General features: G+C 40.2%; 1 protein-coding gene across 3 annotated transcripts in view; it reads right to left on the reverse strand.

Annotated features, from left to right (window-relative positions):
- Positions 1-17,013, reverse strand: part of SEMA5A (semaphorin 5A) — a 394,782-nt gene that overhangs the window by 200,012 nt on the left and 177,757 nt on the right. For all 3 annotated transcript variants that reach the window (XM_070411885.1, XM_070411886.1, XM_070411888.1), the window contains exon 4: positions 979-1,078. In XM_070411885.1, coding sequence (XP_070267986.1) covers positions 979-1,078 — 100 coding nt within the window. The remainder of the gene's footprint in view (positions 1-978; positions 1,079-17,013) is intronic.

The raw sequence follows: 17,013 nt of genomic DNA on the forward strand, positions 1-17,013 counted from the left end.
TCAGATTTAGCTTCACTCAGGTCTATGTGGAAACTGAACAACCTCTCTTGCTGTGAAAGGTATGTTTTATAATCTAGTAAATTTGGGCAAAAGAGATGAGCACTTCACTGTCTAAAATACTTTGCTTAGATTCCAGAAGAGTCCAAATCTACAAATTACCTCTTTCTTCAAGCTCAAGGTCACTTTTCCTAAAAGATGCTTACAGTGTTTTTTAAATACATCATCCTCAAAATACTCTGACAAGAACAGACATTTTGAATGCTCGGATTATGTGTGTTTTCTAAGGAAATCATGCTAAGTTTGAGGGGAAAACTCAAGATCTGTGCTGTCTGTGTTCTAGTGGCCTTGATGTCAAACTGGAATGTCAAATGTTGACCTGAATATAGGAACTTGTGGACCTTAAGAGATATAAAGAGTAACAACTTCCTTGAATTCCCAGTCGGCGGTTAAATAGCCTCATCATGGTCACTGAAAAAGGTAACATGGGCCAGAGTGGACATTATGGTCTCTTGATCTCTACAGTTTTACTGAGGAATCTAGTGAGAAGTTGAGAACATGCTTTCTGGAGCCTACTTGCCTGGTGGGTCTAAAACCTGGGTCCATCTATTATTAGACACAATAAACATGCCCCGAGCAATGTATTTATCCACTTCCTACCTCAATTTCCTCATTTCTAAAATACGGATGTTGACCATACTTACAATACCTACCTCTCAGGATTCATGGGAGGAAAAAGTGAATGAATTTATGTTAGAACAGTTCCTGGCACATGGGGAGGGCCCAATGAACACTTGCTGTAAAAAGCAGGAGTGATCCTACTATTAGTAGACTGCTTTATGACACTCACACTGTATTTCATACATAGAAGAATTATTACTTAGCACTCATCACCTCTGGCAGAGCAGCTCACGTGTAACTAGCACAGATGTAAAATGAAGTCCGGAAATACGTGTGGTGGCAAAAGGTTAGATCTCTCACCTTGCTCCTACAACAAGTTCTTTCTGTCCTGGGTCAAATGTTAACTGCGAGAAATCCACAGCATTCTTCGCTCTGAACTCCCGTAACCAGGGGCCAATTTCTAAACAGGAAAAATAAATAAATGAAAAGGTAAAAATGAATGATTTTTCTTTTGGGGACCACAGAGAGTGCACTTCAGGTAGCAAACATTACATTTCAGAGAGGATGTAAAGGTGCCCCAATGTGACCCTGGAGGGGCCACTGGAGGATTCCATCAGGAGGTCACACAATCCACACTGAGAGTGTGTAAAGTGCAAAGGACAGCCACCCAATAAAGAGCGAGCGAGGCATCAACGCCTAGCTGTGATTTACAAGCCAGATGTGCATTTTCCCACTGGCTCTGGCTGGGCAGAAAATAACAGAGCTTTCACAGAAAAGACCATTTCCTCTGCAACTTGACAGGAAAGAGCTGAAGACTTGGAGAAATCACCAAAGCCCTGCATCGGAACAAGGACAAACACCATTTGGAGCCCCATTTGCCTTATTTCAAAGTAGACGTTCCAGATCCCTTCCCTTGGGTTTCTACTTTGGCCCCATGATTAGACTTGCCCTTCCTACATGAGAGGTCCCCAGTTACTTCCAGGCCTCATCTGCATTTTTCTTTCTAAGGGAAATCAGGAAACAGCTTCTCTCTAGAGACAGTGTTTGTTTTGGTGTGTGTGTGTGTGTGTGTGTGTGTGTGTTTTATAAGCACTGTTAAATCCTATTAAATGGCCTCCAGCCTAGAGTCCTATTCTTATAAAATGACAGTATTTGAAAATGGCTACAATGGTGTTTCATGGGCCATTTTAGTAAATTTGATTAGCTCATTTCTGACACTGAAAAAATATGCATTGATTCACCTGCCATTTGTGCCATACCTTACCATCATCCCTGACAATCAGCCATGTCATCTGATTGTCTCTTTTTCTGGGATTAAACATTTTGAGTGATATCACACTGACTAAATAGGCACATAATAACTGTCAAATCAACAAAATTACTGGTTCAAGGGAAAAATGTGCAGCACAGGAAAAATGTCTTTCAGCAAAAGCAGACGCTAAAAACGGATCTAATATAGGAATATACGCATGTCCTATAACATGTCCTATAAAAATGCCTTTGTTGATGCAAATGAGATGGATTATTTTCAAGTAATAGCTTTATATAACAAATATGGTATTTCTCTGTTATCAGTTATTGAGGGGGAAAATGACAAACTGAAAGTTCTATTCTGTTAAAGGAAACCAAGGTTGAGTTAAGTAGAGACTGGCATGTGGTTTTTGAAAATTTCATATATACATGGTATCTTGGTGTTTTTTTCAGTACTTTATATAAACTTCTCATCTTATAAGCAAGTCAATTGAAACAAAGTACTTATTTATAGCAAAGTATGTAAAAGGCACTGGAACTATAAAAGTTACTAATAAACAATCCTTCTAGGAGTTTATTAATTCAGTTAGGGAACTAGAGCTAAAATCTCCCTTAAACACAGTATTTATAAATGCAGGTGGTTATACCGTTACAGGCAGTATTCATACAGAGAAAGGAGAGATGATTTGGTGCTTAGGTAAAAGGGAAAAAAAGATTTGAGTTAACTCCTTTCCCATGCAGTTATCTTTATTTATTTTCATTTAAAAGAATTGAATGAGAGTGACCAAAAAAAAAAAAAAAAAGGATAAAGACACATATTTCAGGTTTTAAATCCTATACTGAGCAATGGTTACACTACTTCCTAAAATATTAAAATAATAAAAGAAGTCATGCAAAGAGGTGAAAATGAGTTAACAGCATATAGTTCTGTCAATATTGTTCAATTTTCCTTATTTAAATTGCTAACTAGCTTCCCCATTAAAACTGTATATTTTTATGGTTAGTACTACATCCAAGTTGGGTAATCTGCATATTTTGTCCATTTTTGATTTTCATGTGCACTCCTCTACAAGGTCTGTCTAGCTCAACTTTGCCCATCACAGGGCCTTCTATCTCACTGGATCCCAGGAGGACCTTCGGATAAAGTTCCTACGAACCCATCTGTCTAACTGAAAATATACCTGCATCTATACCTATCGCCTCAACTTCTCCTGTAGGATCAGAATCATCATGCTCTGTCCTCTTTTGGATGATCAGTCCCTGCAACTTGGTTTCAATCCGTTCTCTTCTTTGGTCTTTGATCCTAACCCTAAATTACCTCTTGTATGCTCTGATTAGCCTCCTCTGTTATAATGCCCCTTTCCCTCAGCCTATAAAAATATGCATAGGCCCCTCATTAAAATACATTTAAAATACTTTTCATCACACTCTTTTGTTATTAGAGTTTCAAACACCCAAACAAAATAAATAATAAACTCCCAAGCACAGTATGTCAGAAAGGGCTACAGGCTCAGTTTTACATTTAAGTTTTACTAACTCCTGAAGAAACATATAATTCCAATTTTATATAAATTATTTCAGAAATTAGTCAAAGCTCTTATTTCTGCAGTTTTGAGGCTATTATGATCTTGATACTAAGGCTAGACAAGGGCATTATGAGGAAGAAAAATTATGGGCCATCTCATTTAAGAACACAGCTAAATATAAGCTTATCATACACACACATACACACACACATTTTCATATGGGATAGGTTTAATTCAGAAAAACAAGGATGGCTCAGAAAACCTTAACATCAGAAAATCTATCCATAGAATTCACCAACACACTAGCAGAATTTAATAGTAGCATGAAGATGTATTGATCCTGCTTTCTAAGGAATCAGAAAATGAATAGTTATGGGCTCAAAAGAAGAACTAGGAGAGTAAAGAGTCAAGAGAGGAGAGAGGACCAGGGCAGGTGGTGGTGAGTAAGCTCATCAGAGGCCAAAGTAAGGCCAGGGAGAGTGAGGTGATCTGGGGATGGAACACAGCAGGTAGTGAGGGAGGTATAATTTTCAATTACATTGCCTTTCTTAATACATGCTCATTTTTCCCAAGTAATGTGTTCATCTTTTCCTCCTGTCCTTCTCTTCTGATCTTACTGAATGTGATCTTACTGAAAGAACCATATGATGAAATGGAACTTAAATATGGAAGGCAATATGACCAGTGTGGAAATTAAATAGTAACATAAAATCTGTACATTTTAATTGAATACTTTATCGACAGTGTTTCATATTTAATAGTGATCATCCTAGTTAATCCATTCATTGCACAAACATGATTGTTAAAATATGGCCTCTGGCAGCCCTGGCTGGTGAGTTCAATCTGAAGTCAGGGTGTATATGAGAGGCAACCAATTGATGTTCCTCTCTTCCCCTCTTTCTTCCTCTCTCTCAAAAAACACACATATAAATACATGTTTAAGAAAAGAAAAAAAAGAAAGAAATATGGCTTCTGGCACTGATTTTCTATTGCAAAATGAGCTGCAATGATTCATGTTGCTTTTTCTTACTACTATTTAAGCACCAACATAAATGCTTAGTAACATCTATCAAAAGTGTACTGATTCAATCTTTAAAAGAACCTAGTGTCACAGCTGCAAGAAAAATTGCTGTTATAAACATATACCCAGTATTAATAAACATGGTCCAAATAATTTGCATATATAAACTAGAGACTAGCTTCATAGATGCAAGTTAGTCACCCCCCCAAAAAAAAGAAAAAGGAGTAAAAGTTGCTTTTTTAAAAAAGCACTCTAAAGATATCCAAGGTAATGATGGCTATAAGCCAAGACAACCTTTTAGTGCTTGATAAGTAAGGATCACAGGAGATTGTGCTGATGAAGAACAGCACCTGTCCAAAACCTGACAGTCCTTCCAAAAACCTGATGGATGGCTCTGCCTGGCTGGGCGGCAGCACTGGTCACCTGAGATCCAGCAGATTGCAGGCAAACACTGAACAAAAACTTCTCTGGTGGAATTAAGATCGGCTCTGAGTGGCCTGAGTTTCATTTTTTTCTCCTTCAAATTTTAGTCAATTAAGGAATCAAGTAAGTAGGGCAACAAAACTTCTTTGGCAAACTTGAAATCCATACTGGAAACTGAGTCACAGGTTCAACTCGAAGGAGCCAAAGGAAGGTGGGGAAGCACAGAAGCACAGGTGGCACCAAAATATCACATGATCTCACTCATATGTGGAATCTAAAGAACAAAATAAACTGATGAACAAAATAGATCCAGAGACATAGAAGCAAGGAACAGACTGTCAAATCTCAGAGGGAAGGTGGGGGTGGGTGGGTAGGTGGGTGGGAAGAGCTTATCCAAAGCATAGATACCCATGGACACAGACAATAGAGTGGTGACAGCCTGGGGAGTGGGTGGGAGCAGGTACAGGCTAGAAGGAGTCAATGGGGGAAAAAGGGGACATCTGTAATACTTTTAACAATAAAGATTTTTTAATAAAAAAATGCAAATCAAGGTTTACTCTTCCCAATTCTCATGAAATTATATTTTGATTCAATCGATATCTAACACCACACATGGAGATAATAATAAAGCTGACGACATGATTATTGGTAAAGCAGCTAACGAAAATAGCTAACATTTAAACAGTGCATGCCATCTGCTAGGTGCTATTCTATGTACTTGACACATTTTAATTCCTGATTTCTCACAGCCACCCTATTGTAGGTGAGGAAACCAAGTCTTGCCAAGGTCAACAGGTGGTAAGATTCAGCTCCTGATTTGGGAGGTGGTGTTTGTAGCCACTACACTAGACTCTTAAGCTGCCATAAATCAAAACTGTACCTTCCTATGTGACACATTTTAAAAGTATGAGGAAGAAAAAAAATGCACGGCCTCTTCAGTTGAAAAATGAGTTTATTTTCACTAAATAAAGAAAAGTAAGATACAGTTGCGAAAGGTGGACTCTCCCAAAGCCAGCTACTATGCCAACCTATAAATACAACATTTATTGTCTTTACTGTTGTTGTTATTATTAATAACCATAATCTACAAGTCAGTTAAGTTCCACAACTTTCACCATCTTCACTCCTAAGGTTTTATGATCCAAGGGTCTTTATATAAATAAGGGGGAAGAAAATGTCAATACCATCACTGATCGGCTTTATTGGAGTGAAGAACATTCTGGAATGAAAAGGGGAAGGAGCAATGGCTGGATTTCTAAGCTGTCTAAGCATTCAGCTGTGATATGGGGGCACAGGACACTGTTCTGAAAATGCAGGAGCTGGGTTCTCACCTTCTGCAGAAGGACCCTTCTGTGGGTGGCCAGGGGGGTCAGGGGAGAGCAGGGCATGGCGGGGCAGAGGGAGCAAGGCAGGGTGTACTCTTGGCTGGGCATGCTGGAAATTCTCCTTGCCTGCCCTTTCTTTCCCCAGGTGGTGAAAGGAACCGTCCTATTGCAAAGATAACTTACTCTATAGAGTTGGCCTGCATCTCCCTTCTAGGGACTTCATTTTCAGCTTCAGTGCATCACATAACCCATTTGACCAATGCGCTCTGAGCTAAAAATATGATCGGAAAACAAAGGAGTGGAATTTTAAAAAGCCATAAGAAGAAGAAAAGCATGGCGGGGCTGTGCCGGGTTAGTGCACTGTGACCAGACTGCTACCATGTTCCTTCCTCCTTTCCTGCCTGCTTTTCCAGGCCTGTCCCACCCACAGTCACTCACAGCAAGTCAAGTGCACTTCCCGCAGTGGGTCGGCAGCACCCACATGCCATGTTTCACCCCCTAGAATAAGATACATCAGCTTTCAGCTACCTGAGTCCTGTCCGAAATTCTGTAAGTGATGACAACAGATTTCAGTCTTGTGGAGAAAAAAAAAAGGGCTCTAGGGAAAGTAACTTCACAGGGTGATCTGATCATAAATTCCTAACTGGATAGGTCAGGTGGGTAAGTCACACCCCAGGCATATAATTTGTTAGTAAAAGGTTTATCTTTGCCTTAAGCAAGCCCTATCCATTGTTTCTGTGCATCTAGGTTAACACACCATGGAAATAAGTGCACCCACCCTCAAGGGAGCATATAATCTTGTTAACTCTCCTGTAATCCAATCCCCACCTTGCTTTCTCCCACCTTCATTAATCTTCCTTAAATTCCCTCCTTAATTTTAAATACATAAAAGAAACTGCAAAACTGTTATTTTCCTGAGCACTGGAGATCTTGCTCCCTGGCAACTGTTATGATTTTGGCTCAAATAAAATCTTATAAAAAGTTTCTACAGTTGTTGACATTCTTTCCTCTGCAGTCCCAAAGCCACACGTGTTTGTTGAGTGGCAGGCCAAGGCAAAACACCTCATCAGAGAGGAAATATGCAAATTCACAAACACTGATGCTCATGAAAAAAAGAAATCAGAATAACTGATGTGTCTTATTTACACTTATTTTCTTACTGTCTATATTTTCAGTGTTTACTTGGTTTTAGGAACTGGTTAGATATTTTTATATGTTAACAATTTCTTTTGTTTAATGTTCATAATCCTGTAAAGCCAGATCTAAAATCTTTCTTGTACAAATGAAAAGTAAAAGTTAAAAACCTTGAGATTTTGACAAGTTATATATCTTGCCAAATGTAACATAAGCGGTAAGCAGATAAGCTGGAATTTAAACCAAAATAGGACGACAGAAATGTTCCCATAACATCCAAATTTAAAATCAATTTTCCAAGGAATGTATAAAATACATTAATCCTTAGCACCTAGTAATATATCAGCATGGACTAATTTATTGAAGACAGCAGTTGCCACCCACCAAAAGAGCTAAATTGGAAAGCAGGAAATTGGTGGGGTTTTCAGATGGCGTCAGGAAAGAATGGCTCAATTTGCCCAGTGGGCAGGGCACAACTGGAAAAAGGAAGGTCCCAGGGCAAAGCAGAGAGAAACCAGGCTCACCACACACAACAAGGCATGTGGCAGAAGAACCCAACAGTGGAAAATTACTCTCCTTCATCATGTCTTTTCCGAGACAGTGCCTGGTTATATCAGTTCACTTAGAAATAGGCAAACACACTCTGCCTAACTTTAGCTTTGTAGCAGGGTTGAAAAATAGCAAGCCAATCTTGTTCCTCCAAATGTTCAAGCTCAGTTATTTTCACTGTAACTCCTATCTGGGACTTAGTAGAATCAAAGTCATTCCAGCAGGACATGACACTGGCTATCCTTCAATCGACCCCCTGGACTTCATAGTTGATAAAGCAAAGGGCAAAGAAGTTACGTGACCTCCCAAAGCCACATGCCAATGAGTGGCAAAGAGGACAATCGAGTCCTGTGACTTTTTACCGATCTCTATATTCCCCAGCCCAGCACTAGCAGAATAACCAAGTGGGAAGACCATGGTTTAGTCTCCATCAGAGCACATACAACTCTTCAAATATAGTATTTTAAGGGACTAAAATAACTATATCTATATTTAGGTATAATGTATTCATATATATGTGTATGAATGTATGTATATACATGTTTATACACATACACATGCACAGATATATAAATGGGTAAGTATATGTAAGTATATATTTACATATACTTATATCTAGATGCAGATGCGTATATATATATTTATACACAGTTATGTCTAGATACAGTCATCAATATGTTCATTCACATATGTATGCTTATATACATGTATATTTGCATAAGTATATACTGGATGTTACATATATTTACTTTGTATAAATAAAATATACACTAAACATCTTTATATCAGTAAAAGCCAAAAAAATCCAACATATCAAAAATGCATAAAGCATCTCTCATTGACGTTTTTATTTGTAAGCATGACACATTAAAGCACTGTTTTAACTTGCAAACAGTGCTGTCTCACATCATCTTTGTTTTTAGTTGCATCTCTGCTCCACATGAGTCAGGGGTTCTGTCAGTTCCATCTCTGCTCCATGTGAGTCAGGGGTTCTGTCACGTTTTCTTTGCAAAGACATGTAACACACTTAATCCATTCTGCACATGGAAAAACCCAGGAGCTGCAAGTTTGTAAAATATCTGTACTCTGCAAATGGGTTCTTCTGATGTTCACTGCTTCATCTTGCACAGCCTGCCTGCTGGATTTCTAAGAAACCAAAAGCCGTGATCCTTCACTTCACTTGAAGCATTCCTGATCTGGGTCTTCTTAACTCAAACCTAATTTAAAAACCACAAGTCTCATTTTAAGCTATGTCTTACAGCCTGGAAAGCACAGTAGACTATATGTTCACAGTGTAAGTAAGCACTAAATAATAGCCACAAACCTGTTAAATTATAGGAAAGAATGCATACACTATTCCAGAAAGGGCAGGAGAGGCAAGCCAGCATGGGGAGGCAGGGTTAGAAAAAGGCTGGCTGGGGGGCAGGCTGAGGGCACGCTGTACTCATCGAAGGAATTCTTGTGTGACTTTCAGATATATTTTTTCAAAGTTAGGTTATTGCAGAATAATACAGAATTAAATAACTTGTGTTTGATATTTTTCCTGGACATGTACTATAAGAGAAATTTAGGAAGCAAAATTTCACTGCCATCAACTACCATCGTGACCAGTTGAAATGTACTCCCATTCTGAATCCAGTGGAATTCATGATTCCCACTGTTTCCCCCAAGCTCTCGCTTGCTTGCGTGAATTTCTGGCCAGAACAGAAAGACTTGTTCAATCTCAGGATCTAAATATCAACATTAGGTGGGGGTCCAGGCTCCTGCAGCCCAAGAAATTCTGAGTTGTGCAAGGTTACCTGGACACAACTGGCAAGGGGTAAAAGACGCTTCTGGGGTGTCAATAAGCTAGGTTCCAGCTCCTCCTGGCCAACTGGCGCTGCCTTCCCTTTGTCTAACATTGCAGATCATGGAAACCTCCTATTTCATTAGACCACATGGAGCAATTATTCCGAGTAACTGCAGGATAAGAACCAAACTAATCAGTGGCAGGTATTTATTGCTGGATAACTCACACAAGAAGCAATTTCTACTTAGCCACCCACCAAGACAGACTTTCTTTAAAAGATCATACAAATTCATAGGCCAAGACCCTCAGACTCCTGAACTCTGACCAGCCTGGTCCTCCAGGCTATGAAGGTGGTGCCGGGGCTGCCCTGCCTCAAACTCTGTGTGGCTTATACGTAAGTACCCCGCACCACCTACAGGAAACTTTCCTGGTGCAGAGGAGTCTTAATTTTGCCTTGTGACCTGCAGCATATGACTGTAGGCTATAAAATCTAATTGCAAAATCTTAATGTTGTGCCAGAGGACATTAAAAAGCAATTTCCTTTAGATTTATAACTTTAGAATTACAAATGGTGTTAATATGACTAAAAATATAAAAATGAACCATTTCTATTCGACAGGCACTTGGATTATTGCAGGAGCGGCCATGTGCTTGCTGTGGAAGTGGTGCTGACCATTTGCCCACCCCCCGCTCCCGGGAACTACTGGGACAGCACAAGATCATTCCAGGCATCGCTTAGAACCTTAGGGCACTTGGTTTAAAATATTCCTACACTTAGTTTTGCCACATATTCAGGAACTGCCAGACCTCAGCTTTAAGAAAAAAACCATTTCCTGGCGCTAATACCTCTTTCTCGCAATTCACACTCAGTTTCTTCTCTCTCTGTTTGATAGTGGAAAATCGGTATCTTCTCATCTAAGCTACTACCTCTGCAGATCTCAGGGTCCCAGGGAAGGAGCAAGCTGCAAGAACTCAGGAGACAAGCCCAGATTGTGCAAAAAAGTTTCCTTACCGAAGACATACCACTAAGTCCCAAGGTGGTCTTTATCTATACACCAGAAATAAAATGTTTTCCAAGACAGACCAGATTTTTCTAGGAACTTTAGGGATAAGCATTAGGGTCATACACAGCAAGAATGTTTAATTTATTTCTGTAGTCAGCAAACGTTTTTTGAGCACCCGCTACATGCTACCCATGGTAGGTAGTGGGTAGGACGCAATGTAAGACACACATTTGCCTTTGAGGTATATAATCATTTAGCTAAAAAGAAGTGACATACACATAAGAGAGGTAAACTGAAGGAGAGAAATGCTAGCTGGTCCCAAGGAAAGTGTGATGATAAATGCTCTGAGGCATGCTGTCCAATAAAAGGTAATAATATGGCCTACACATGTAATGTTGTATTTTCCAATACCTACATTAAAAAATGTTAAGAAGCAGGCACAATTAATTTGTTTAATCTGGTATATCCAAGATATCATTTCAGCATATTATCAATAAGATAAAAATTGAGACATCTTCATCTCATGTGTATGTTCTAAGTCCTCAAGGATCCAGTGTGGATTTTATGCTACTGCTCATCTCAATTTGGACTATCAACATTTCAAGGCTTCAGCAGCCAATCATAGCTAGCAGCTACTCTACTGGACAGTGCACATCTAGGTATTAAGAACAGGGCTTTCTTGTTCACATAGAGACATTGTTCTATCATATCCAGTATTGAAAAACGAATGATTTCTGGGTCTTCTCAGAACCAACTGCCATTAACACTGCAAATAAATCAGACTAATTCCAACAAACCTGCCCTCCATTCGCCCAATCATTAATGAAAGTAACATGGTCCTCAGAGTTTGACTGACTTGGGTTAAATCTTAGATGCAGAACTTTTGATCTGTGGGACTTTGTGGCTACCAGTTGCCTCAGTTTTTTCTTAACAAACTATAAAATTGAGGGGAAATAAGAAAACAATAGTTGATGTTGAGAAGAACATGCAAATCAATTCCCATGAAGCATTCAGCAGAGTACCTAAGGCATGGGAGGGTCTCAAGTTCCCACCCTTGCCACTCTAGGCAGTAAAGAGGGGTTTTCACCTATCTCACAGTTGTACCATGAGGATGGCCCAACTGTATCTTTTGACAACACCCTGAGTACCAGGCAGAATATCGATCATCAATTTTTATCTCCTCTTACATACAATTTCATGTAAATCACAGTCTACCTGCTAAGGGTGTGAAAGCCCTGCCAAAGGAAGAAAGCCATGACCAACCATTAAAAATGAACTGATTAGGGACCACTCTTTGGCAGAACTCTATCAATTCAGTGAGAGGTTACATAGGTCTGAGGTGCTCAATCCTTGCATATTTCAAAGAAAAGTGTGACCCTTCATCGTCTACTGGGAGATCATTTCTAAGACCTTAAAATATCCTGCCTGATAAAAGTGCCCTAGTATACTTGAGGGCCTTGGGCCATGCCAGATCCTCTATGCTAGCAATGTGACTTTGGAGGGGACTTTGACGATGTTGTGTCAGTTTGACCTCTACAAAGGCTAGAGACGGAATTAACTAAGGTAGTCGCATGAGCATTCCATGGCTATTGACTGAGGAGAAAAAAACAAACAAACCCTGGACACTGAGGCTCAAGTGAGATTCTCTGGTTGGCACTATTCCATACATATTGTCACATATCATTGCCAAGAGAATTGAGCACTGTCCAGGTCATTCAACTAGGAGGGGACAAATAGGAGCTTACACCTGGACTCTCCCAGACTTTGCTCTATGCACTTAACTTTTCTAATTTCCATGTGTATCCTTTTTCTGTAATAAATGGTAACTATGAGTATAACAACATTTCTAGTGACATCATTGGACCCGAGGGTGGTTATGGGAACCCCTAACTGGGAGGTCATTCCTCTTGTGATGATAATCAGTATAATAATAAAACCCATGTACATTTTCTTGGAAGCTATTCAAATACAGATATGTTGGTCTGCATGAGTCAGAAAGACACAGATCACTCTCTCACTTTATCAGATGATTATTTAACCTGCTTATCTGAGAAGAGATCTCAGTTCTCCGGGATAGCATAAGAATCTCCTAGGGGGCCAGTCTAAAGCTTTTCCAAAGGGGCAATTCTTTCATAGGATCAAGCTCGCCAAATTCTTTAGATGAGCTGAAACAGACATATGGCTGGAAAACAGATAAATATCATTCATAATACAATCAGTGCATTTCATTGTGTTCTTTCCTCACATATTTTACAGCCCACAGCAACCTCATTTTTTTCTAAACCAGTACAAAAAATTCCCTACTTAAGAATGTTTACCTTGTATTCTTCCACAGAAACCAACAAGATGCCTATAGCTTAACGAAAGTGGCAGGCATCCCACATTGTTCTAGTCTAGTGAATAATTAACAGCAATATTCAACGAAGAAAGGCAAAATGAAATCTACTTTGGATAAATCTTTTAGGAAGACTGGAAAGGAGAAAAGTCAGATTCAGCATCATGAGTGCCCCAGTTCTCATGAAATTTGCACACACAGATGAAGGCACATTAGCTTACGGTGTCCTATGCAATTCCAGACGCATGGACTCCACACCAGCCTTTGGAAGGCAAAGCTGTGCTCTGCTTGCACTGTCATTCTCTGCTTGCAAGGTTCCAAGCTGTCAAACTTCCTGGGCCTGGCTGTCAGTGCCTCTCAAACTCACCTGCTCTTCACTTCTCTTCTGTTTTTCCCCAACTCAGACCCCTCAGTCACTCCATAAGCAGCTCCTCACTCTCTCACCTCCCCACATCGCCAACATGATCTTCCCTTTCTGAATGATCTTCCCTCCTGTTTCCCTCCTGCTCTCTAACAAACATAACAGGTAGGAAGCCACTGAAAAGTATTGTGTACTTCTGTTAATATCTCTGTTCTAATATGCAGTGCAACAGACCTTGAATGAATATAATGTTGAAAACTTCAAGGCACAATGCAATCCTAGAATCCACCTGTATCCTTCCTTAATGACCTCATGCACCATTCTCCTTCCCTTCTTCTCAATGAACAATGCCTGTCTATTACATTTATTGATTGGTGATTACTTTTAAGTAGCACTTATAGACTATATACTATCACATTTGTAAGTGGTTTACATGTGAAAGAGTTTATATCTAAATAATGTAAATTTATTTTTTTTAAGCCATCTGTAATATTTAGAGAGTATAATTGTTAGTCTAGATTCTAGAACAGCTGTGGGCAAACTACGGCCCGAGGGCCGGATCCGGCCCCTTTGAAATGAATAAAACTAAAAAAAAAAAGACCGTACCCTTTTATGTAATGATGTTTACTTTGAATTTATATTAGTTCACACAAACACTCCATCCATGCTTTTGTTCCGGCCCTCCGGTCCCGTTTAAGAACCCATTGTGGCCCTCGAGTCAAAAAGTTTGCCCACCCCTGTTCTAGAACAAGGATTGGCAAATGATGGTCCATGGGCCAAATCTTGCCCATCACCTGTGTTTTGTAAATAGATTTTTATGGTGAACAGCCCTGCCCATTGTTTATGTATGCTCTGTGGCTGAATTTGTGCTACACCGGCATAGTCTACTAGTAACATAGATAATTTGCTTTCCAAGGTCTAGAAGATTTACCCTCTGGTCCTTCACAGCAAATAAAAAAAAGGGTGCCAACCTCTGCTCTAGACTGTTATAGAGTAAGAGCTCAATAAATATGTCATCAAACATACTAAGTATAATCCTTTAGTAACGGAGACAAAAATAATACATAACCTTAAAGTAAGAAGCAACCTCTGAACACATTCACTTAGATGCCTCATTTTATCAATAAGAAATTTGGAGCCTGACCAGCATAGCCAGGTGGTTGAGTGTCCACCTATGAACCAGGAGGTCAAGGTTCTATTCCCAATCAGGGCACATGCCCAGGTTGTGAGCTCAATTCCCAGTGTGAGGCATGCAGGAGGCAGCCAGTCAATGATTCTCTCTCATCATTGATGTTCCTCTCTCTCTCCCTCTCCCTTCCTCTCTGAAATCAATATATATAATTTGGTATAGCCACTCTGGAAAACAGAATGGCGTTTCCTCAAAAAATTAAAAATGGAACTTCCATTTGACCCGTGATTCCACTTCTAGGATTATATCCCAAAAAATCAGAAACACCAATGAGAAAGGATATATGCACCCCTATGTTCATAGCAGCACAATTTACCATAGCCAAGATTTGGAAACAGCCTAAGTGCCCATCAGCAGATGAGTGTATTAGAAAACTGTGGTACAGCTATACAATGGAATACTGCGTTGCTGTAAAAAAGAAGGAATTCTTACGATTTGCGACAGCATGGATGGAACTAGAGAGCATTATGCTAGGCAAAATAAGCCAGTCAGAGAAAGATAAATATCACATGATCTCACTCATTTGTGGAATATAATGAACATAAACTGATGAACAAAAATAGAATCAGAGTCATAGAAGTATCAAATAGACTGTCCAACCTATGAGAAAAGGCAGGGGGTGAGGGGGTAAGAGATCAACCAAAGGACTTGTATGCATGCATATGGGCATAACCAATGGACACAGGTGGAGCGGGTGGGGGGGGTGAGGGCATCTGCCGGGGGGGGGGGGGGGAGGGGGGGAGGTGGCCAGGGAGAGGTCAATGGAGGAAAAAGGAGACTTATGTAACACTTTAAACAATAAAGAATTTAAATTAAAAAAAGAAAGAAATTTGGAGTCCAGAAGAGCAAGGGGACTTACTGACATTCACCCAGGCAGACATCAATGTAGTCTAGTCTAGACAGAACCCCCCACCCCTCACAGTACATGATTTACAACACATCACATGGCATCAATACATAATAGCATTTCCAGAATGTTTCATTCCATGAGTTTTATATGGCCCGAGCTTCTTTCCACTAAAACGAGAAAGGCATACAGGAAATAATTACCCAACTCATGGACAAACATGGAGTGTTCTCTACACAGTCACACAAAACATCGTGAAACCCCAGCTAATCACTATACTTCCATTTCCTCCCAGAGAAAAAGCAAACCTTCTAGAACTCCTAGCATGGCCTATTAGTTGATGTTATCTGTGGTTTCATGAAATTTACACGCCTCACTCGCAGGCCTACTTAGGTACCAATAGCCCCAAGTCAAACACTCAAGATGTTAAAAGCATATGTTTTAAATGTGAAACACAAGCTGACATTTATGGCTTGAGGGTTGTTCTTGCCGGCAGAAGTGAATTTCTGTATTGGCCCAGCATGCCCAAGAGAACTCTGCGCTCACACCTTCAAATCACCAACCTTGACAAGGACAGGTTGACAGGTGATGTATGGTCAGAGGACATAGGGAAAATAAATGCTGTTTTTTCTTTTGTTTTGCCCCCTTTGGTTTATTTTGGTGAAGCTGTGGTTGTTCTCATTTCCAGATACCAGCACCTGGTTGTCTAATAGCTACTCTGCTTCCTAGCATGCAACAAGCCACTGCACACGGAGGAGGAGCTGTATTTATGAATTCCTCGCAGAGAATTGTGAATTCAGTGTCACAGCCACATTTCTAATCTTGTTTTCAATTTTTCTTGACAAGTGCATGTACTCATTTCCTGATGTGTCCCCAAAAGACTCAGAGACCCTTGCTGCTCTGTGCCCAATTCCATGGCATTCATCATGGTCAACTCTAATCATTTGCTTGATCCCATTAATGTTCCCTCACTGGGCCATCCGCCGCCAGGGGCATGACAGCCTTCCTTCAGCAAACACATGTAACGAGGCTGTGTCTGGCCTTGCTTGGAACTAGAGACACTATAGGAAAGTAAAGAGAGAAGGTTCTTCGTCTCATTAGGTAGATATTCTAGTGACAAGGACAGAATCAATAAAAGAAGTAGTAAGTGCCATGGTGTACTGGTTAATAACAGAGGACGATTTTTAGACTGAGGCTCAGAGTGATGTTATGCAGTCTCCAAGGAACTGCTGAGGAGACATTAAGCTGAGATCTGAGTGACAGGAAAAAGCCACCTGGGAGAAGGGCATTCCTGGGGGAGGCCCTGAGGTGGGGATGAATCAGGATAACTGAGCAACAAAAACAGGGCAGGGGCGTATGAGAGGTGAGGCCAGGAGAGCCGAGGGGGAGGCTGAGACAGTTCAGGTACAGTCTTGCAGGTCAGGGTGAAAGGTGTAGATCTTATTCAGTGGGAGCAATTAGAAAACTCTTGCTGTAAAGGTACTGATAGTATTTTAGGCTTTGCAGGCCATATGGCCTCTGTCACAGCTACTCTACTCTGCTGCTGTCACTGCAGGCAAATGTAAAGGAGTGGCTGTGCTGGGCTCCAAGAAAATATTCACAGTAAATGGAGGTGAGCTCTTGTTCTCACAAACCCTGTTC

The sequence above is a fragment of the Myotis yumanensis genome, unplaced genomic scaffold (assembly GCF_028538775.1).
Source record: "Myotis yumanensis isolate MYYU_CA2020_CCGP unplaced genomic scaffold, mMyoYum1.0.hap1 SCAF_4, whole genome shotgun sequence".
Classification (NCBI taxonomy): Eukaryota; Metazoa; Chordata; class Mammalia; order Chiroptera; family Vespertilionidae; genus Myotis; species Myotis yumanensis.